At 52.3% G+C, this 14,717-nt stretch overlaps 1 protein-coding gene across 3 annotated transcripts in view; it reads left to right on the top strand.

Moving 5' to 3' along the window:
* rbms3 (RNA binding motif, single stranded interacting protein) overlaps positions 1–13,965 on the top strand; it is a 73,185-nt gene extending 59,220 nt beyond the window's left edge. For 2 of the 3 annotated variants that reach the window (XM_051935660.1, XM_051935659.1), the window contains exons 8-12: positions 1,660–1,756; positions 2,137–2,187; positions 4,503–4,613; positions 11,559–11,642; positions 12,734–13,965. In XM_051935660.1, the coding sequence (XP_051791620.1) occupies positions 1,660–1,756; positions 2,137–2,187; positions 4,503–4,613; positions 11,559–11,642; positions 12,734–12,939 (549 nt within the window). In that variant the 3' untranslated portion in view covers positions 12,940–13,965. Of the gene's footprint in view, positions 1–1,407; positions 1,455–1,659; positions 1,757–2,136; positions 2,188–4,502; positions 4,614–11,558; positions 11,643–12,733 lie in introns of all 3 variants that reach the window. The other variant, XM_028817843.2, reaches the window with a different exon arrangement.
* The last annotated feature ends 752 nt before the right edge of the window (positions 13,966–14,717 follow it).

Raw genomic sequence — 14,717 nt, forward strand, 5'->3', positions numbered from 1 at the left:
ACCTACAGGAGAAATGGCAACAGTCTCAGCCATTGAGTTAATGGTGGGGCCAGGAGAGCTGAACAAAACATGACAACAGTGACACCTAGGGGCCATATTGTGTAATGCTGTGTGACGTCCTCGCCATTTCATTAGCAGTGGGTCTGTGAGGACTAAACAAGCTGTGCCCACAGTGACAGCTGTAATGTTGTGTGACGTCCTCGGCCATTTAATTGGGTAAACTGGAAATGCTGAACAAAATGTGTGTCCACAGTGACACCTAGAGGACCAACTGGGAACACCTCATCTATTTATTTATCAGTGCAACAGCTGGCATCAAACAGCAGCTTAGGGGAACTGGCCAGTGTGTGTGTGAGTGTGTGTGTGTTCACCCTGGGCTGGGACAGGCTGACATCCTGTCCAGCTGTTGTTCCCGCTTTGTCCCCCATGTCTGCTAGGATGGGCTCCAGGGTCCCTGCCCACCTGCCCAGGATAAACATGTCAAGAAAATGGATGGATGGACTGATGGAAGGATAACAACAGTGACACCTAGAGGACATACCACGTGACACCCTCTGCCATTTAATTGTCAGCAGGCCTGGGAGTGGTGACCATAAAGTGCCACCAGCACCACCTAGAGGGTCTACTGAGAGCAGCAGCGTGTGATTGTCCGGCAGCCCTGATGTCCCCTCAAGCAGCTGACTGCTAGCCAGCCAATGATGGGACTTGTCATTGCTTTGTCAAACCTGCGCCCATATGCCCATTTCAGTTCTGCGTCTGAGTGTGGTCTCAGTATTATTTAGTTGTCCGTTTGTCTGCAGGTGTGTCTCACCCCACATCTCGAGTGTGAGCCCCCTGTCCAAGGCGCTATACAAAGTTCTGTCTGTGTGATGGTCACCCACCATTCTTATACGGTCATTTACTCTTCAGCGCCAAGGCGCTATATAAATAACATCCAGTATTATTATTGGTAACCTTGTAGTACACAGGCAGATCTGAAAGGCGCTATATCACAGACCTTTAGTGACACAACAGAGTATTTTATATCACAGACCTTTAGTGACACTCTGGAGTATTTTCATTGGCTGCACACTTTTAAAGGAGAGACAAATGTTTAACCCGTCAGCCAATCAGATCTTACTGTATGTGGGCTCACAACGGATGGGCAGCAGATGAGTGAAGTCACCTGTTCTGAGCACTAGGGGGCCCCACCTCCAACCACATGGCACACTCCCGTTTAAGGTGCCACTTGTCCCACTGGTCTTCTGCCAGGGGAATGCTGGTCAAAGAGATGGCAGCTGCATTCCCTGAAATTCCAGCTGCTGCACACGTGTGGTTTGAGGGCGGCGGTCCTGATTGTGCCCAGTGCTGCCAGCTCCCTGCTTGTCTTGTTTTCTCACCAAAGTCTTCTTTCTGCATTCTTTACAGATGGGGATGGCACTGACATATGACCCGACAGCAGCCATGCAGAACGGGTAAGGGAGCCACTGTGGCCAAGAATGGCATTAGGATGGCACCATTCTGACATGCTTTGTTGGCCTTTTCCTCCCACTGGACACATGCTTGTGGAAAGTGCCAGTTTCCCATTGTGTGTGGCAAGTCTCTGGTGGCCTTGGATGTCACCTGGAGAAGGCATGCTGGCACAACGACTGACCCTGAAATCTTCGTTCTCTCTTCCAGATTCTATTCAACACCATACAGCATTGCCACCAACCGAATGATCGCCCAGACATCAATCACGCCATTCATTGCCGCCTCGCCAGTCTCCACATATCAGGTATGCCCATGGCGGTTAATGTAAGACCCCCGGCCTACTTGATGCACCAGGCTGGCTTCTCTTCTGTCCTGTATCTCTGTATGAGAATCTGAGGGGCTGAAGGAGCCTGCTGGTGGGTGTTAAGATGGCAGTGCCCACACTGATCAGGGGTGCCTCTTTCTCAATGGCAACACCTAAAATCCACTTAAAGTGAGCCCAGCGCCCTGCCCATGTCCTCTTCTGCCTTTGGTGTCCAGTTGGGCATACTGAGGGTGGCACCCCTTCTCTCTGATCTCCCATAATGCACTGCAGATCCAAAGCTCTACTGCTGAGGGACCCCTCGACTGATTCCCCCTGCCCCCCCGATTTGCCCTTCTAATGGTCCTCGTTTCTGCCCGCAGGTCCAGAGCACGTCCTGGATGCCCCATCAGCCGTATGTCATGCAGCCCACAGTAAGTCAGCCATCTACCACAGGGGTCTTGTGGGCCGAGATGTTGTCGCATGAATTCAGGGGTCTTCATGGGTGGGAAGTTTGAGCTGACAGTGGGTGGTGGTGTGAATACAAGATCATCACAGGCTGCTGGCAAATATGGAGAGAATGGGCAAACCCACAAAGCAAATTGGCACTCATCCAGGACGGGTCACCAATGCCACCTCCACAGCCACAATGGGACCTCGACTTGTGAGGGGAAACACAGAAGCACATGAGACACTCCAGTGACAAAAGAACGAGGAGGGCAGGTCGCCACTCAGGCTGGTGTCACCGGGGCGTTAAGTGCCTTTGAGGTGACTTCAAGTGGCAGTTTTTGGCTGCCCAAAGTTTCCCTGCAAAGCCATTGGCATTTGATGCCCCCAAACTTTGTGTTTCTGTGGTCTGCTTTAGTGCCCACAGTTGTAGATGATGTGACATTCAGACACCTGTTTGTACTCAGCGCCATCTTCTGTGACGGAGGTGCAATGACATCACCTGTCACACAATCTTTGGCCCAATTCTGCCTGGGAGCAGACACCATGGCGCCTGTGACAGTGCCAGTGTCTAAACAAAATGGCGACTCTGAAATGACAATGACATTTTATAACAACAACATGAAAATGTCACGTGCCTCACCAAGATGGAGGGAGGGTGGCCTTTGCATTATTTCACATATAGCGCTTTTCTGCTCCTCCTCCTCCTCCTCCTTCCAGTTCTGCTGACATTTCCACCCCATTCAGACTGGCACAGGGCACATCACTGGATTATCATTCAAACATAATGCCACTTCATGTCACTGGTGGGCCGGCGAGCCTTGTTGGGCTCAATGGCCTCTTTTCATCCAGATTGTCCTAATTATGTCACCATACACGAGAAACTTTGGCTGACTGAGCAATGTGCACTGGTGGCCTTGGACCTGGTGGGCTGTAATTGAATAAAATCAAATGAGACCCCCGCTACCTCTCATTTACCAGTTTTACCAAAATGGCCGGTCAGCTGACCCCATGGCTGACATCTCGGGGGGCCACAAGAGAGATGCCAAGTTCAGGGAGGGTGCAGAACCAGCGCCTCATCAATGTGATGTTTAGTCCTGAGTGGAGCATCACAGCAAGGAACCATGCAGGTGCTGCCCATCTTCACCAATTTGTGCCCACCTCACTTGGCATGGGCACCTCTGACCTTACAAAGATAAGCCGGGCCTGCCTGTGTCTGTCAGCGAGTCTCCATGATGTGTCACAGGTGCCACCCCTCAGCCCACAGCCATTGGCGCCATCCAGACACACGGGTGGGGAGGCGCAGTGAGGCCATCTTGAGGCCAGCTGGGAGCAGGAAAGAAAGAAAAAACAGAAGAGAGTGAAAGGGAATGAACTGAAAGGCGCTATAAAGAAGATCAGGGCAAGAGTACAGATGTGAAAGGCGCCATATTGTAGGTAGGTGAATAGTGAGGAGGTCACCATGAAAGGTGTGATAGAACTGATATAAAGGCGTTAGTAGATATGGGGAGAGGGGCGCTATATCATAGTGGGATGAACAGAGAGAGCTGGAGCATGGTACCCTGTCATGGTACCACCCCTCGTCTTCCTCTCAGTGTCAATCTGTCCCCCCGCGCTGCTCTCTAGACCCAAGTGAGTGCTGTAAAGTAATGTATAGATGGGGGTGAGCTGAAAGGCGCTATATCATAGGGGGATTGATATGAAGGGGGCTCCAGGGTGAAAGGCCATATACAATAGTTTGATGGATGGAGAGATGTGAGAGGCGCTATATAATGGACTAATACAAAGGTACCATAATGTATAAATGTAGGTTAACAGTAAGACAGACATTGGCACTATCCTAGGTAGATATGAAAGGCGCCATATCATGCATAGACCTTCAAAAGGCACCGCAGTGCATGTAAAGGGGGCTCTACTGTGGTCAGATGAAGAGTCAGCGGCACCAGATACTAGATAGACATGAAAGGCGCTATATAATCAGGCAGGATTGGACGGACGGCCCTGACTTGACCTTCGACTTATGGCATTTGATAAGCTGCACCTGCAGTTCAACTGAAGGCTCCGTTTTGACTGGCGGTGGCACTGCATGCTCCGTGGCTCGTTACGCCAGTCCTGTGCCACTCTTGTGTTCAGGAAGATGGTGGAAATGAGAGGCCAGAGCAGCAGCAAGGGCTCCACATCCGCCAGTGAAACCTTATGGGGTCCTCTGAGTGTCGGCTGAAAAGGCCATGGCACCAAAGTGTTCATGTGCAGATGGCAAAGTGGCAGATGCCAAGGCTCATTCCTCCTTTCTGTTTCTTAGGGTCCCGTCATCACGCCAGCGATGGACCACCCCATGTCAATGCAGCCGGCCACCATGATGGGCCCCCTCACTCAGCAGATGAATCATCTGTCATTGGGTACAAGTGGCACGGTAAGTGAAAGGGGGTGGCAAAGGGCACCATTGCATAATTGTCCTTATGGAGGTGGCTGCCACCTGAAGGCCATAGATGACCCCACGATTAAATGTGGCATGAAGTGACAGGAGCTGGAAATGAGTTCTTTGGGACTTGTGCCAGTATGGTGTGCCCAGAGAGCCCACCACAAAACACTTAGAGGATTAAGTGGGCACAGGGCATCCTGTTAAGTCAGCTCTCCTTCTGAGGACTGGGTGTGGGTTACACAGTTGTGGACGCTGAATCTGTGGCTTTATATAGCGCCTTTCCATAAAGACCCCCCCACACACACATACACACCCCGTCCTGACATAGGGACAGAGCATAGTAAGCCCCCACATGTGACCTGATGGAGTGTGATGTTATATAGTGCCTTGGCATAGTGTGGGAGTTGTCCCTGTTTTCCTACAGTGTGTTCAGTGCCACAGCCCCTTAGGGGGAGGGCACAGCAGGTGGGGGTCTTCAGTGTGGTACTTGCTTGTACAAATTATTGCTGTTCTTTGATGTGACCAAGCCTGTGTGGCACAAGTGCCACTGGGCCTTTGGAGGGCCAACCCCTAATTGTATTTCCGTGTTGCACCCGGGGCTGCTGGGTGGTCTTCTTTTCCCCATGACCCTGGTGGGTTTATAAATATCGATTCCTTATCTTCAGCATTGTTGCCTGATTTGTGACATGGCAGACCCCTTTAGCGCCTCCTTTAGGTCCAGACACTGCTGCCACAGATGCCCGCCTTTGTATCTGCACTGCCTGTACCCCTCACCAGGATAGCAGTGAAGAGATGACCCCTGGTCACCACAACAGTCTTTAACAGGATGAGACAATGTGACACCAGGACGAGGCGTCACCCATGGCTGTGATGTCTGCTAGTGTTGGACTGGCAGCCCCTGTGGACTGTCCTCGATGCTGTAGCAAGGTGACACTTTTCTGGGTGGTTCTACTGTTGGCATGTGTGGCTGCAACTGCCTGTATGCCCAGGTGCCCATCTGTGGAACCTCTAGTGCCTGTTGGACCCTGTACCATCATTTCCAATGGCCACTAATGTCACAACAATGCATGTCCCTGTCATCGGTACATGTAGTGCAGCCTTGGCACTGCACTATAGTTGGACAGAGTGAAAGGCACTATATAAAAGAAAGATATGGGGCAGCAGGCACAGAGTGCAGACTGGGTGGGCAGTACGAATCATCAGTGCCCATTCTGCTTGGTTATCATTAGGTGGGATGAACTGGACCCTCAGCATGAGCCACATTGGCCTTCTGACCAGCAGTTCACCACTCCAGTCGGGTCATCAGAGCATCGATTGGCACCAGGCGGTCCTGACTGTGATGGCTGAACTGCCACTGCACCACTGTGCCCACCCCGTCCTCAGCAGCTGACCCACTTTCTTTAGCCATCACATGCCCTGCTTAGGGGTCTCCAGCTGCCAGCCCACCAAAGCCCCTGCAGAGATTTCAATCTGTACCCACCACAGCACCCCCTAGTGGTGAGCCTGTAGATGTCCTTCTTGAAAGACTCACCTGCCCAGCGTGCCCCAGTGTGCCCTCTAGTGGCCACTCTACCCCACCAGTTCCTTTGGACTCCAGTCAGCAAGTGACACAGGAGGTTAGTGCCTGCTCTCTGTGGCAGTGCCCAGCTATCACCTGCGGCCTTTTTCATTTCTCTCCTTATTTACTGAGTGCCATCTCAGGGATTGCCCCAGTGTTGTACCCATTGGTCTGAAGTATGGGACCCATGAAGCTTTGGCAGCTTTGTCATTCCCCCCTTCGGCCTACAATGTGTGGTCACATGCCAATCCGTGCCCAAAAATAGCCTTGGCTGTACTTCTGTGGTTCATGTTAGCCAGCGAGCGGCTTTGCGGTTTGAGGGAATAAAAAGAAGTCGGTGTGCCCAAGCAGACTGTGTCCGCCAGGAATTCCAGAAACGTCGCAACAAGCGAGCGAGAAACCTCAAAGTCTCATTACACAGAGAAATGGGGGCACGCGCTGGCACTGAGTGCCTTAGAGAAGAAGAAAGAGGCATTGTGGAGTCAGGCGAGTCGCTGTGGCATCACAGGCTAAGGAAAAGACCCCCACATGAAGAAGACCCTCAATGAAAGGCCCCAGACTGGAACATCAGAAGTGGTGTGCCTGGTCATTGGAACCAAAGTGTCCCTGCTGGGCAGAGCCTCCTCTGCCAGACTGTGCCATGCTGTGCCACTGCTCACATGGCACTGCCAAAGGGTTTGACTTCATGGGCTGCCAGCTGAATCCACGGCCAGTGGGTTCAAACGTGAGCGGGTGGCACCTGGAAAGTATACATGGGTGTGAATTATATAGCGCCTTACATGGTGAATGTACACAGATGGACAGAAAGGCACCATACGATCACGAGACAGAGACATGAAAGTCAGCATGAGAGACGTGGACAGACAGATGGCTGGAGAGGCTCAACAGGAAAGGCGCCATACGATCAACAGACAGACAGACAGACGGATGTGAAAGGCGCTATATCCTAGGTCGTCTTCAGGGCACCCACCCATTTGGATGTTTTTAGTTTCTTTTCGTTCCTTTTCGGCTTTGCCCGCTTGTGCCCGTTCCTTTTCCTATTTTTCCGACTATTTGTTTCCGGTATTTCCCCGGCGTACCCGCGGCTCGTGTTTCCACCGTCAGCAGTCCTTTGTATCTCCGCCTTTAATTGTTTCAGCAGGTGAGCGGAAAAAAAGGAAAAAGAAAAAGAAAGCTGCCCCCTGCTGGCTATGAGGCCACACTGCAGGCCGACATGAACGGGTTTAGGTCTTCGCAGGGCTCAGGGTGTGGGCATTGGGCAAGCCAAGCCAAGAGTTCGTGTGATGCCCTGAAAGCGCCCCATGTGAAAGGCACTATATGCTGCACATGACCGATCGAGTCTTTGTCAAGTTCGTGTTCTTCAGCGTTCCATTTTAGGAGCCGCCTGCTGATTTCCACATAACAGGGGTGCCCACTGCCCAGCTGTGTGCTACCCCAGGTGCCCGATCTTGACATTAGCCTGCTGTCTTTTCCTGCTGTAGACCCCTGACTGTTTCTGCTTTGCCATTTCTTCCATAAACTTGCAGCTCACATTCCTCCTCCTTGCCAACTAAAACAGAGCAGGAGTTTGAAACTTGGCACACATGCCCGCTGCGTGCTGCTCCTCTCTATTTTTTTCAGTCTCTTTTTATGCTCCTTGGTTTCCTCCTCTTCTTTGTGAACGTCACTTCTGCAGGTCCCACTTTTCTTTCTCGTTGTTTTATAAATAAATTGAAATTATGGAGGTCTCTAAAGGAGACTTCGATTTCAAAGGCAATGGGCACAAAGCTCCACTCGGGACTGGGCAGTCACTGCGACCCCCTGTGGTGGAGAAGAGGAACTGCATGTGTGGCACTGTGACCAAGCCAGGCCCCTGAATCCAGTATGGAAAGGCCCACCATGGTCACTGCCAGCTAAACACTTGGCATATCTGCATGACACCCTGGGGCAGCTATTGGCACTGGGCATAGGGCAGCCTCACTTACAACAATCCGAAGAAGAATCAACAATATCATGTGGGGGGTAAACCAAAAAACATGGGGTAATGTGCAGATCCCACGCCAGTGATGCCAGGGCCAGGACTTGAACTGAGATCTTGGCACAGTAGCAGAGCACACCTGCTTATACCCGTCTATGGATATTCCAGGCCCACTAATTCCATTACTGAATTACAGCACCGGGCACAAAGCCAGGAATGGCAGGCAGTGAAGCCACAGCCTTAAAGGGGACAGCAGTGAGACAAGAGATGGCACAGGGCTCAGTCCTCTGTGGAATTCATATGAGAGTCAGGCAATGTCATGCCATGGCAGTATGGGGCTTTCAGGGTGTCCCCTTGGAGAATCTGGAGGGTCCAGTTAACTTCACAGCGTGCCTGGCATCATCAGGAACGAAGGAGGAGCCAATTGAAAGGCAGGGCCTGGCACAGCAAGCTTACCCTGGCACTGCATGGTACATGTGAGGTCTTCATTCAAACTGCCCACTGTCTGTTTGGTGTCTCATCAGGAAGGTGACCTCAGTGTCCAATCACAGGCCCCTAAACACTGATCTAAAGGACCAATAGAAAGACACAGAGGGTGTGTCTTAGGACAGCTGTTGTAATTACGTATTGTGTGTATGAGCGGTTTGAGGCGGGGCCGCCATGACATCACCACTGAGGGACCGCCCCCAGAGAGTGAGCCCCCTGCAGATTCATTTTGTACTCTTTTGTTGAATTTGTCTTTTTAGGGAACCCCTTTGGTCTTATTTGGACTTTTTTGTGCTTCTTTTGTGTTGGCAGCCTGGGGTATCCTCTCCCTTGAAGGGTGTTTTTGTGGATTTTGAACTCTTCCATCAAAGTTCTGAACTTTAAAAGTCCGAGCCCCGTGTGGGGCTGCGTAAGCCAAAGCCCACCTATTGAGTTTGGGCTCAGGCTGCCCGAGCTGAGGCCTCATTCTTGGCCTGGCTTGTGGGAGTTTTTGGATATGTTCATCCATTATACCACTTCACGACACCGACAGGACCCCCGCCTTACTAACAGCTCGTACCCACGGCCAGTCCCTCGGCCCCTTGATGTGACTCTTCCAAGACAGTCAATCTACAGCTGTGCCAGGACTGCCGTACCATCGGCCTTAGGGGCCATGCAGAGCCTCCTCAAGCAGAAGACCACCACAGAGCCGATCTTCAGTATCCACCTCCTCTGCAAGCAAAGCACCAGCAGCACCAAGGACCACCGAGAGTGTGACTTCAATAAGTGGCTTTATGGGCCACCGTGAAGAAGTACAGTATCAGCACTAATCAGAGCGACATCCTCTATGATGGGACCTTGGGAGACCCCCGGGACACCTGCTCTCCACCACCCACTTCAACATCTCCTAGAGAAGATCATTGGCATTGCGGGCAGGACCATCAGCCACCTGTGTCGGAGGGGACATCTGCAGCTCATGGCATGTAAGTCAACCCTGAAAAGACCAAACTGAGGACAAACAACACAAACTGTGTCACCAGACACATCAAAGTCAGGGGGCAGAGGCCCTGGCACTGAAAAACCTCAAACGTCTCAACACCCAGAACTGCACCAGCGATGAAAGACTCACCTGTCTCAGTGTGTCCCATTGTGCCCAAGTTCCAGATTGCGCCCCCTAGTGGGTACTCTGCCCCGCCAGCTCCTTTGGACTCCAGGTGACAGAAGAGGTTAGTGCCCCCTATCTGTGGCAGTGCCCAGCTGTCATCTGCAGTCCTTTCCATTTCTCTCCTTATTTACTGAGTGTCACCTCAGGGGTCACCCCAATGTCATACCCATTGGTCCGAAGTGGCAGACCTTGGAGATGAGATGTCATGGAACGAGGGCCACATCACCCGTGAAGACGTCCATGGAAGGAACTGAGCAGCCAGCGGGCCAAATGTAGAGCTGCTGCAAAGGAGAGGAAGTGCAGGTGGATATGGGCACCTTACAGGGCACTGCGCCATGTGGAAGGAAAAGAGGCAACCAGAAAAAGAGGTGAGCAGACAAACATCAAAGAGAGGACATTGCAGGGCGAGACATTGTCTGGACATCCACAATGGCCTAAGGAAATGACGATGACTAGTGGCCACCATGAAGATAGGTGGGGTGGAGCTGAGTGCCTCGGCGTCCAATAACAGGGCCCATTGCTTAAATGGTGAAGATGCAGGCAGTGGGCACCACAGGTTCACTTGCCGATGCCACTTTTGGGGGCGTCACATCTACACGTCGGCCGTCATGGAGCAGTCAGGACCTGCATATTGAAAGTCAAAGGTCCCCTTTGTGGGGTCACTAATTGTGAAACGTCTGCTGTCAGAAGGTGGTGGCAGCTGTGACAGATAAAGAAGAAGTGTGTATGTGACATGGAGGTCCAAAGAGGTCCAAACGCACTGAGAGCGCATCCCAGATTCAATCAGAGCAGTGAACGTGTCCCAAAGCTTGTCCGTCACAATATCACAACGTCTCCACCAGCTGATGCCACACTCTACCCTCAGGGTTATGATGGCCGGACCCCCGAACAGCATAGAGGACTTCTCAGAAAATGTCCAAGCAACTCACAAGAGGCGGAGTCAAAGTGAAAGCGTCCGGGATGTTTCTGATGTGACGATTAGCTGAGACAATGGCAGCCAACAAGCTCTGCCCGCAGGTAAGGCGTGTTGGCCTGGCACAAGCTGACTAGTGAGAGTCCACCCCTCCCGAGTGTGCCAGGCACAGTGTTTGGGGTGCTGCCTGCCTGCCAGTCTGTGGATCAGGGTTCAGCTCCAGAGCAGACATGACTGCCCTGCAACAGACTGGCACTGCCATTCTGTCCATGTGGATGGGTGGACATGACGTGGGCTGAGGACCCCAAATCAGACAACGCTGACCCCTGTGTCGGGGGTAAACAAGGATGAAGGTTTGGGGCACCTGGTGGTAGGAGGTTGGCCATTGAACAAATAAAGTATGGCAGGAAAAGCAGAGATGGTCATCAGGTGGTGACAGGACAGGAAGAGGCGGAGTCAGGGAGGGGCTTAGGTGGGAGGTGGAAGTGACATCACATCTCTTCTCACCTCTCCTGTCCTGAGGAGGGAAGAAAGGAAGAGTGTCAAAGGTGAGAGCGCCACCCCCTGGTCTGGAGGGGGATGACCTGAAACTGTCCCCTTAGTGCACGTGTGTGACACGCGTTACGGAGTCAGAGGAGCGAGTAACTTAACGCAACACCAATCTTACCGACATACAGAAGATGTGCCACTAAAATAAAGACAGACGTGCGTTACTGGCGGAGCTTACTCATGACACGGGTGTAAAAAAACCAAAATGTCAAAGGCAGGCCCCCAAATTGACGCTCAGACCTTCCTTCGCTGGCCCCCGAAGTTTGCTCAGTGCTTGGTGGTGGTCCTCCTGTTTACGTCTCCTCTTCTTCTTCTCTCTTTCTCCTCAGTACTTGACTGCTGCAGCTGCACCTATGCAAGGGACTTTCATGCCCCCCTACACTCCTGTGCCTCCAGCCGCTGTTCCTGTCGAGGTGAGTGACACACGTGACCAGCCAGGTGGCATCAGGTGGCCCCAGTCACATAGGCCGTGTCGTGGGTTTGATGGGAAAGAACCTGAAACTTGGGGGCCAAAGTGAGTCACAAGCCCACCGCAGCTGGGGACTTTGTACTGGCGTGACAGACCCCTGGGTGAAGAGGATGGTGGGATGAAGAGCTGACGTGCAGGAGCTGTTTATTAAGAGCAGCCCGTGCGAGCTGAGACTGGGATGGGGGGCCTGATGGCCTGTTCTTGGGCTAAATGCTAGAAGAGGACAATGACTTAAGGACGGGGGATCAAGTGCTTGGGCACAGCCTGACACTGGCACCCCACAAGGGAGCAGTGCCAGGGCACAAAGGAACAAATGTTGGTCACCACAGCAGCAGAGGACAAAACCGCCTCACACCCCCAAGAGTCGTAAGGTGAAGTCGAAGCACCCAGCAAGTGGAGGCTGGGGGGGGGTCTGCGCTAGTGTCACTGCTATAAGGGACCCCACTCTGCTGGGCCCTTGAAAATTACTCCGGGGGGGTGCTGTCCCCGCGCTGTCACCCACCCCAAAGGACATGTGAAAAGACAATAAAGCATCTGAGAGATGCAGGCCAAGTTCAGGTTTTCGTATTGTGTTTGTGTCCTGCCAGGTAGCCCACCGTACATGAAAGACTTCCGTTGTTTTTCTACTTAGCGGGAAGTTTTTCATCACATGCAGAGCGCCCGTCCCAGAATGCACTGCGGCCTGTCAGGCAACAATAGCAGACAATGCAGTGACGGAGCACAGGTGATGTTAAGGAGGCGGCGCCGGTGTCGTCATGGAGACAATGTGACATTGTCAGGGAGACTCAAGACCCTGCTCACCGTTTGGGTCCCTCGCTCTGAGCACAGGTCAGCCCAGCTGTTGACGCCCCTTGCTCCGCCCCCTGACGCTGATTGGTCGTCTGATTATGTTCAGGTCTGGCCACTCGTTGGCTTTGCTTTTAGATGGACTGGCGAGTCGCGTGCCACGCTGAGGTGAGGTGCCGCCAAACGTGCCGATGCGTTGCGTTTCTCCATGGCCGTCTTTAATGCTTTCTTCTCTTTGTCGCCTTGCAGGTAACGCCGGAGCTGAAGAACGTCACTCCGGAAGCATTGCCTTGAACCCCGAGGACTGCGCAGAAGAGGACGCCGCATTCCGGGGCACCCAGGGAGCCCTTATTTCTTTTTTTTTTTTCATGTCTTACTGTGCCCGACGAAAGAGAAGAAAGAAAAAAACACAAAAGAAAAGGCTGGGAGTGCGGCGGGCCGACGCGTCACTTTAGTGTCACCCACAAAGCCGCCTGAAGTTTGAAGAAGAAAAGAAGTCGGGAAAAGCCGAGGGGTTGAGGATCGGCGTCTTCCTGCGGTTTGAACCCGAGTCTTCGTCGTCTCCATTTGTAGGGTTTAGAAAAAGACGCATTGCTTTTCGGGTTTGCATTGTCTTTGTTGCCTTAATTGTAAGGACGTCGGAGTGGCAGGATGGTGGGGCCGCTCCGGAGCGCAGAGCAGCTGGGACTTTACTGCTGAATGGCTGAGCACATTCAAGAGCCGAAAACGAGACAACAAAAGGACAAAAAGAAAGAAGAGAAAGTGGCGCCGAGGGGACGGAAAGGCAGCCCTTGGGGGTCTCTCACTGCAGCTGATGGCGTCTCTGCTTTTTATCCGCAACGTTTTTTATGAGCTTCCCGAGTTTTTAGTCCGCTCTGCTTGTTAGAATTAAAAGCAAAATGTAGCGTAGCCAGGAGCCCACGGCTCAGAAATCAAAAAAATGAATCAATAAAACCGACGAGTCCAAAAGCAATAGATCGAGGACATTGGTGACAATTCTGTAGCCTTCCTAGTCGTTTATACCAAAGACCAAGTGACACTCGCCCCGAGGACGCAGGCAACATGGCAGCGACACTCGCTTTGTTTCTTTCCATTTTTCTTCCACTGGCGTCCAAGCAGACATGTGCCACCCGCACCCACCAGTCCAAAGTCACCGCTTGAGCGTCCCCTCTGGCCGGCGATGTAGCGTCACACACTCGCATTCATTCGCCCTCTGAGCTCCTCTTCCTCCATGAATTCCCCGTTTTCTGTGTGTTCCGCTCCCTGACAGTTCATGGGGACGAGGACACCCACTGGTGATAGGCTATAGTCACTTGGGGGTCTGGCGTGGGCACGTCATCGTGACCCCCAGAGTGAGCAGACGCCCATGTGATGCCGGTGGGCTTCCTTTGGCTCCTGGCTGCAGCGCTCTTCTGATTTCTTCTTCATCTTCCTCTTCTTCTCACTTCTTACTAATAAACAGGACTGTGCCTTTCTGTTGCCATTTTGTTTTTTATGGGCACTGTCACTCTGAGTCCCCGTCGTCACAGCACGGTGTCGGTGGCTGCATGTGGACGTGACGGAATGCATTTTTGTCATTTTCCTTTTAGGTCACCTTTTTCTTTTTTGCTCCCTTAATTCTATCCTAACAGTGACAATAAATGACAAGTAGAGCTGCCACCTGGACACATGAATACTGGGAGGCCACAGCACCCCAAAGTCAGACCCACTAAGGGGCTTAAACAACCAGAAATGTGGGGTGAGAGCCAGAAGGTGGGGATGAGACATTGTCACCAAATTAACATTCCAGTTAAACTCATGCAGACCACTGAAAGTGACAAATGACAGCTCACATAATGACGGGGGGGGGGCACTCGGTCACATGGCACACGGATGCTCACACAGCTGGGCCACAAGCCCAACACTGAGGGCCACAAGCCCAACGAGACCAGCGGCTTCACTTTCTGGCCTTGCAGGGCAGCAAATAACAGAGCGGGGGGCAAAACACGGTGGGCCTCATATCGCCACGGTGACCCCCCGACACACACACACACACACACAGAGTCTAACAGGAGGTCCTCATTTCATACTTCTCCTTGAACGCCCCCCAACTTAACAGATGCGCTCATCGTGCCCATGGGACCCTCACAGATGCCCACTCCAGTCCTGCCTGTCCAGTACACCACAATTTACATTTTCAGGCCTTCATGGTTCTCCCAGTGTGTCACATTTGGTGGCATTTGGTTTTACACGT

Source organism: Erpetoichthys calabaricus, chromosome 13 (assembly GCF_900747795.2).
Source record: "Erpetoichthys calabaricus chromosome 13, fErpCal1.3, whole genome shotgun sequence".
NCBI classification, from domain to species: Eukaryota; Metazoa; Chordata; class Cladistia; order Polypteriformes; family Polypteridae; genus Erpetoichthys; species Erpetoichthys calabaricus.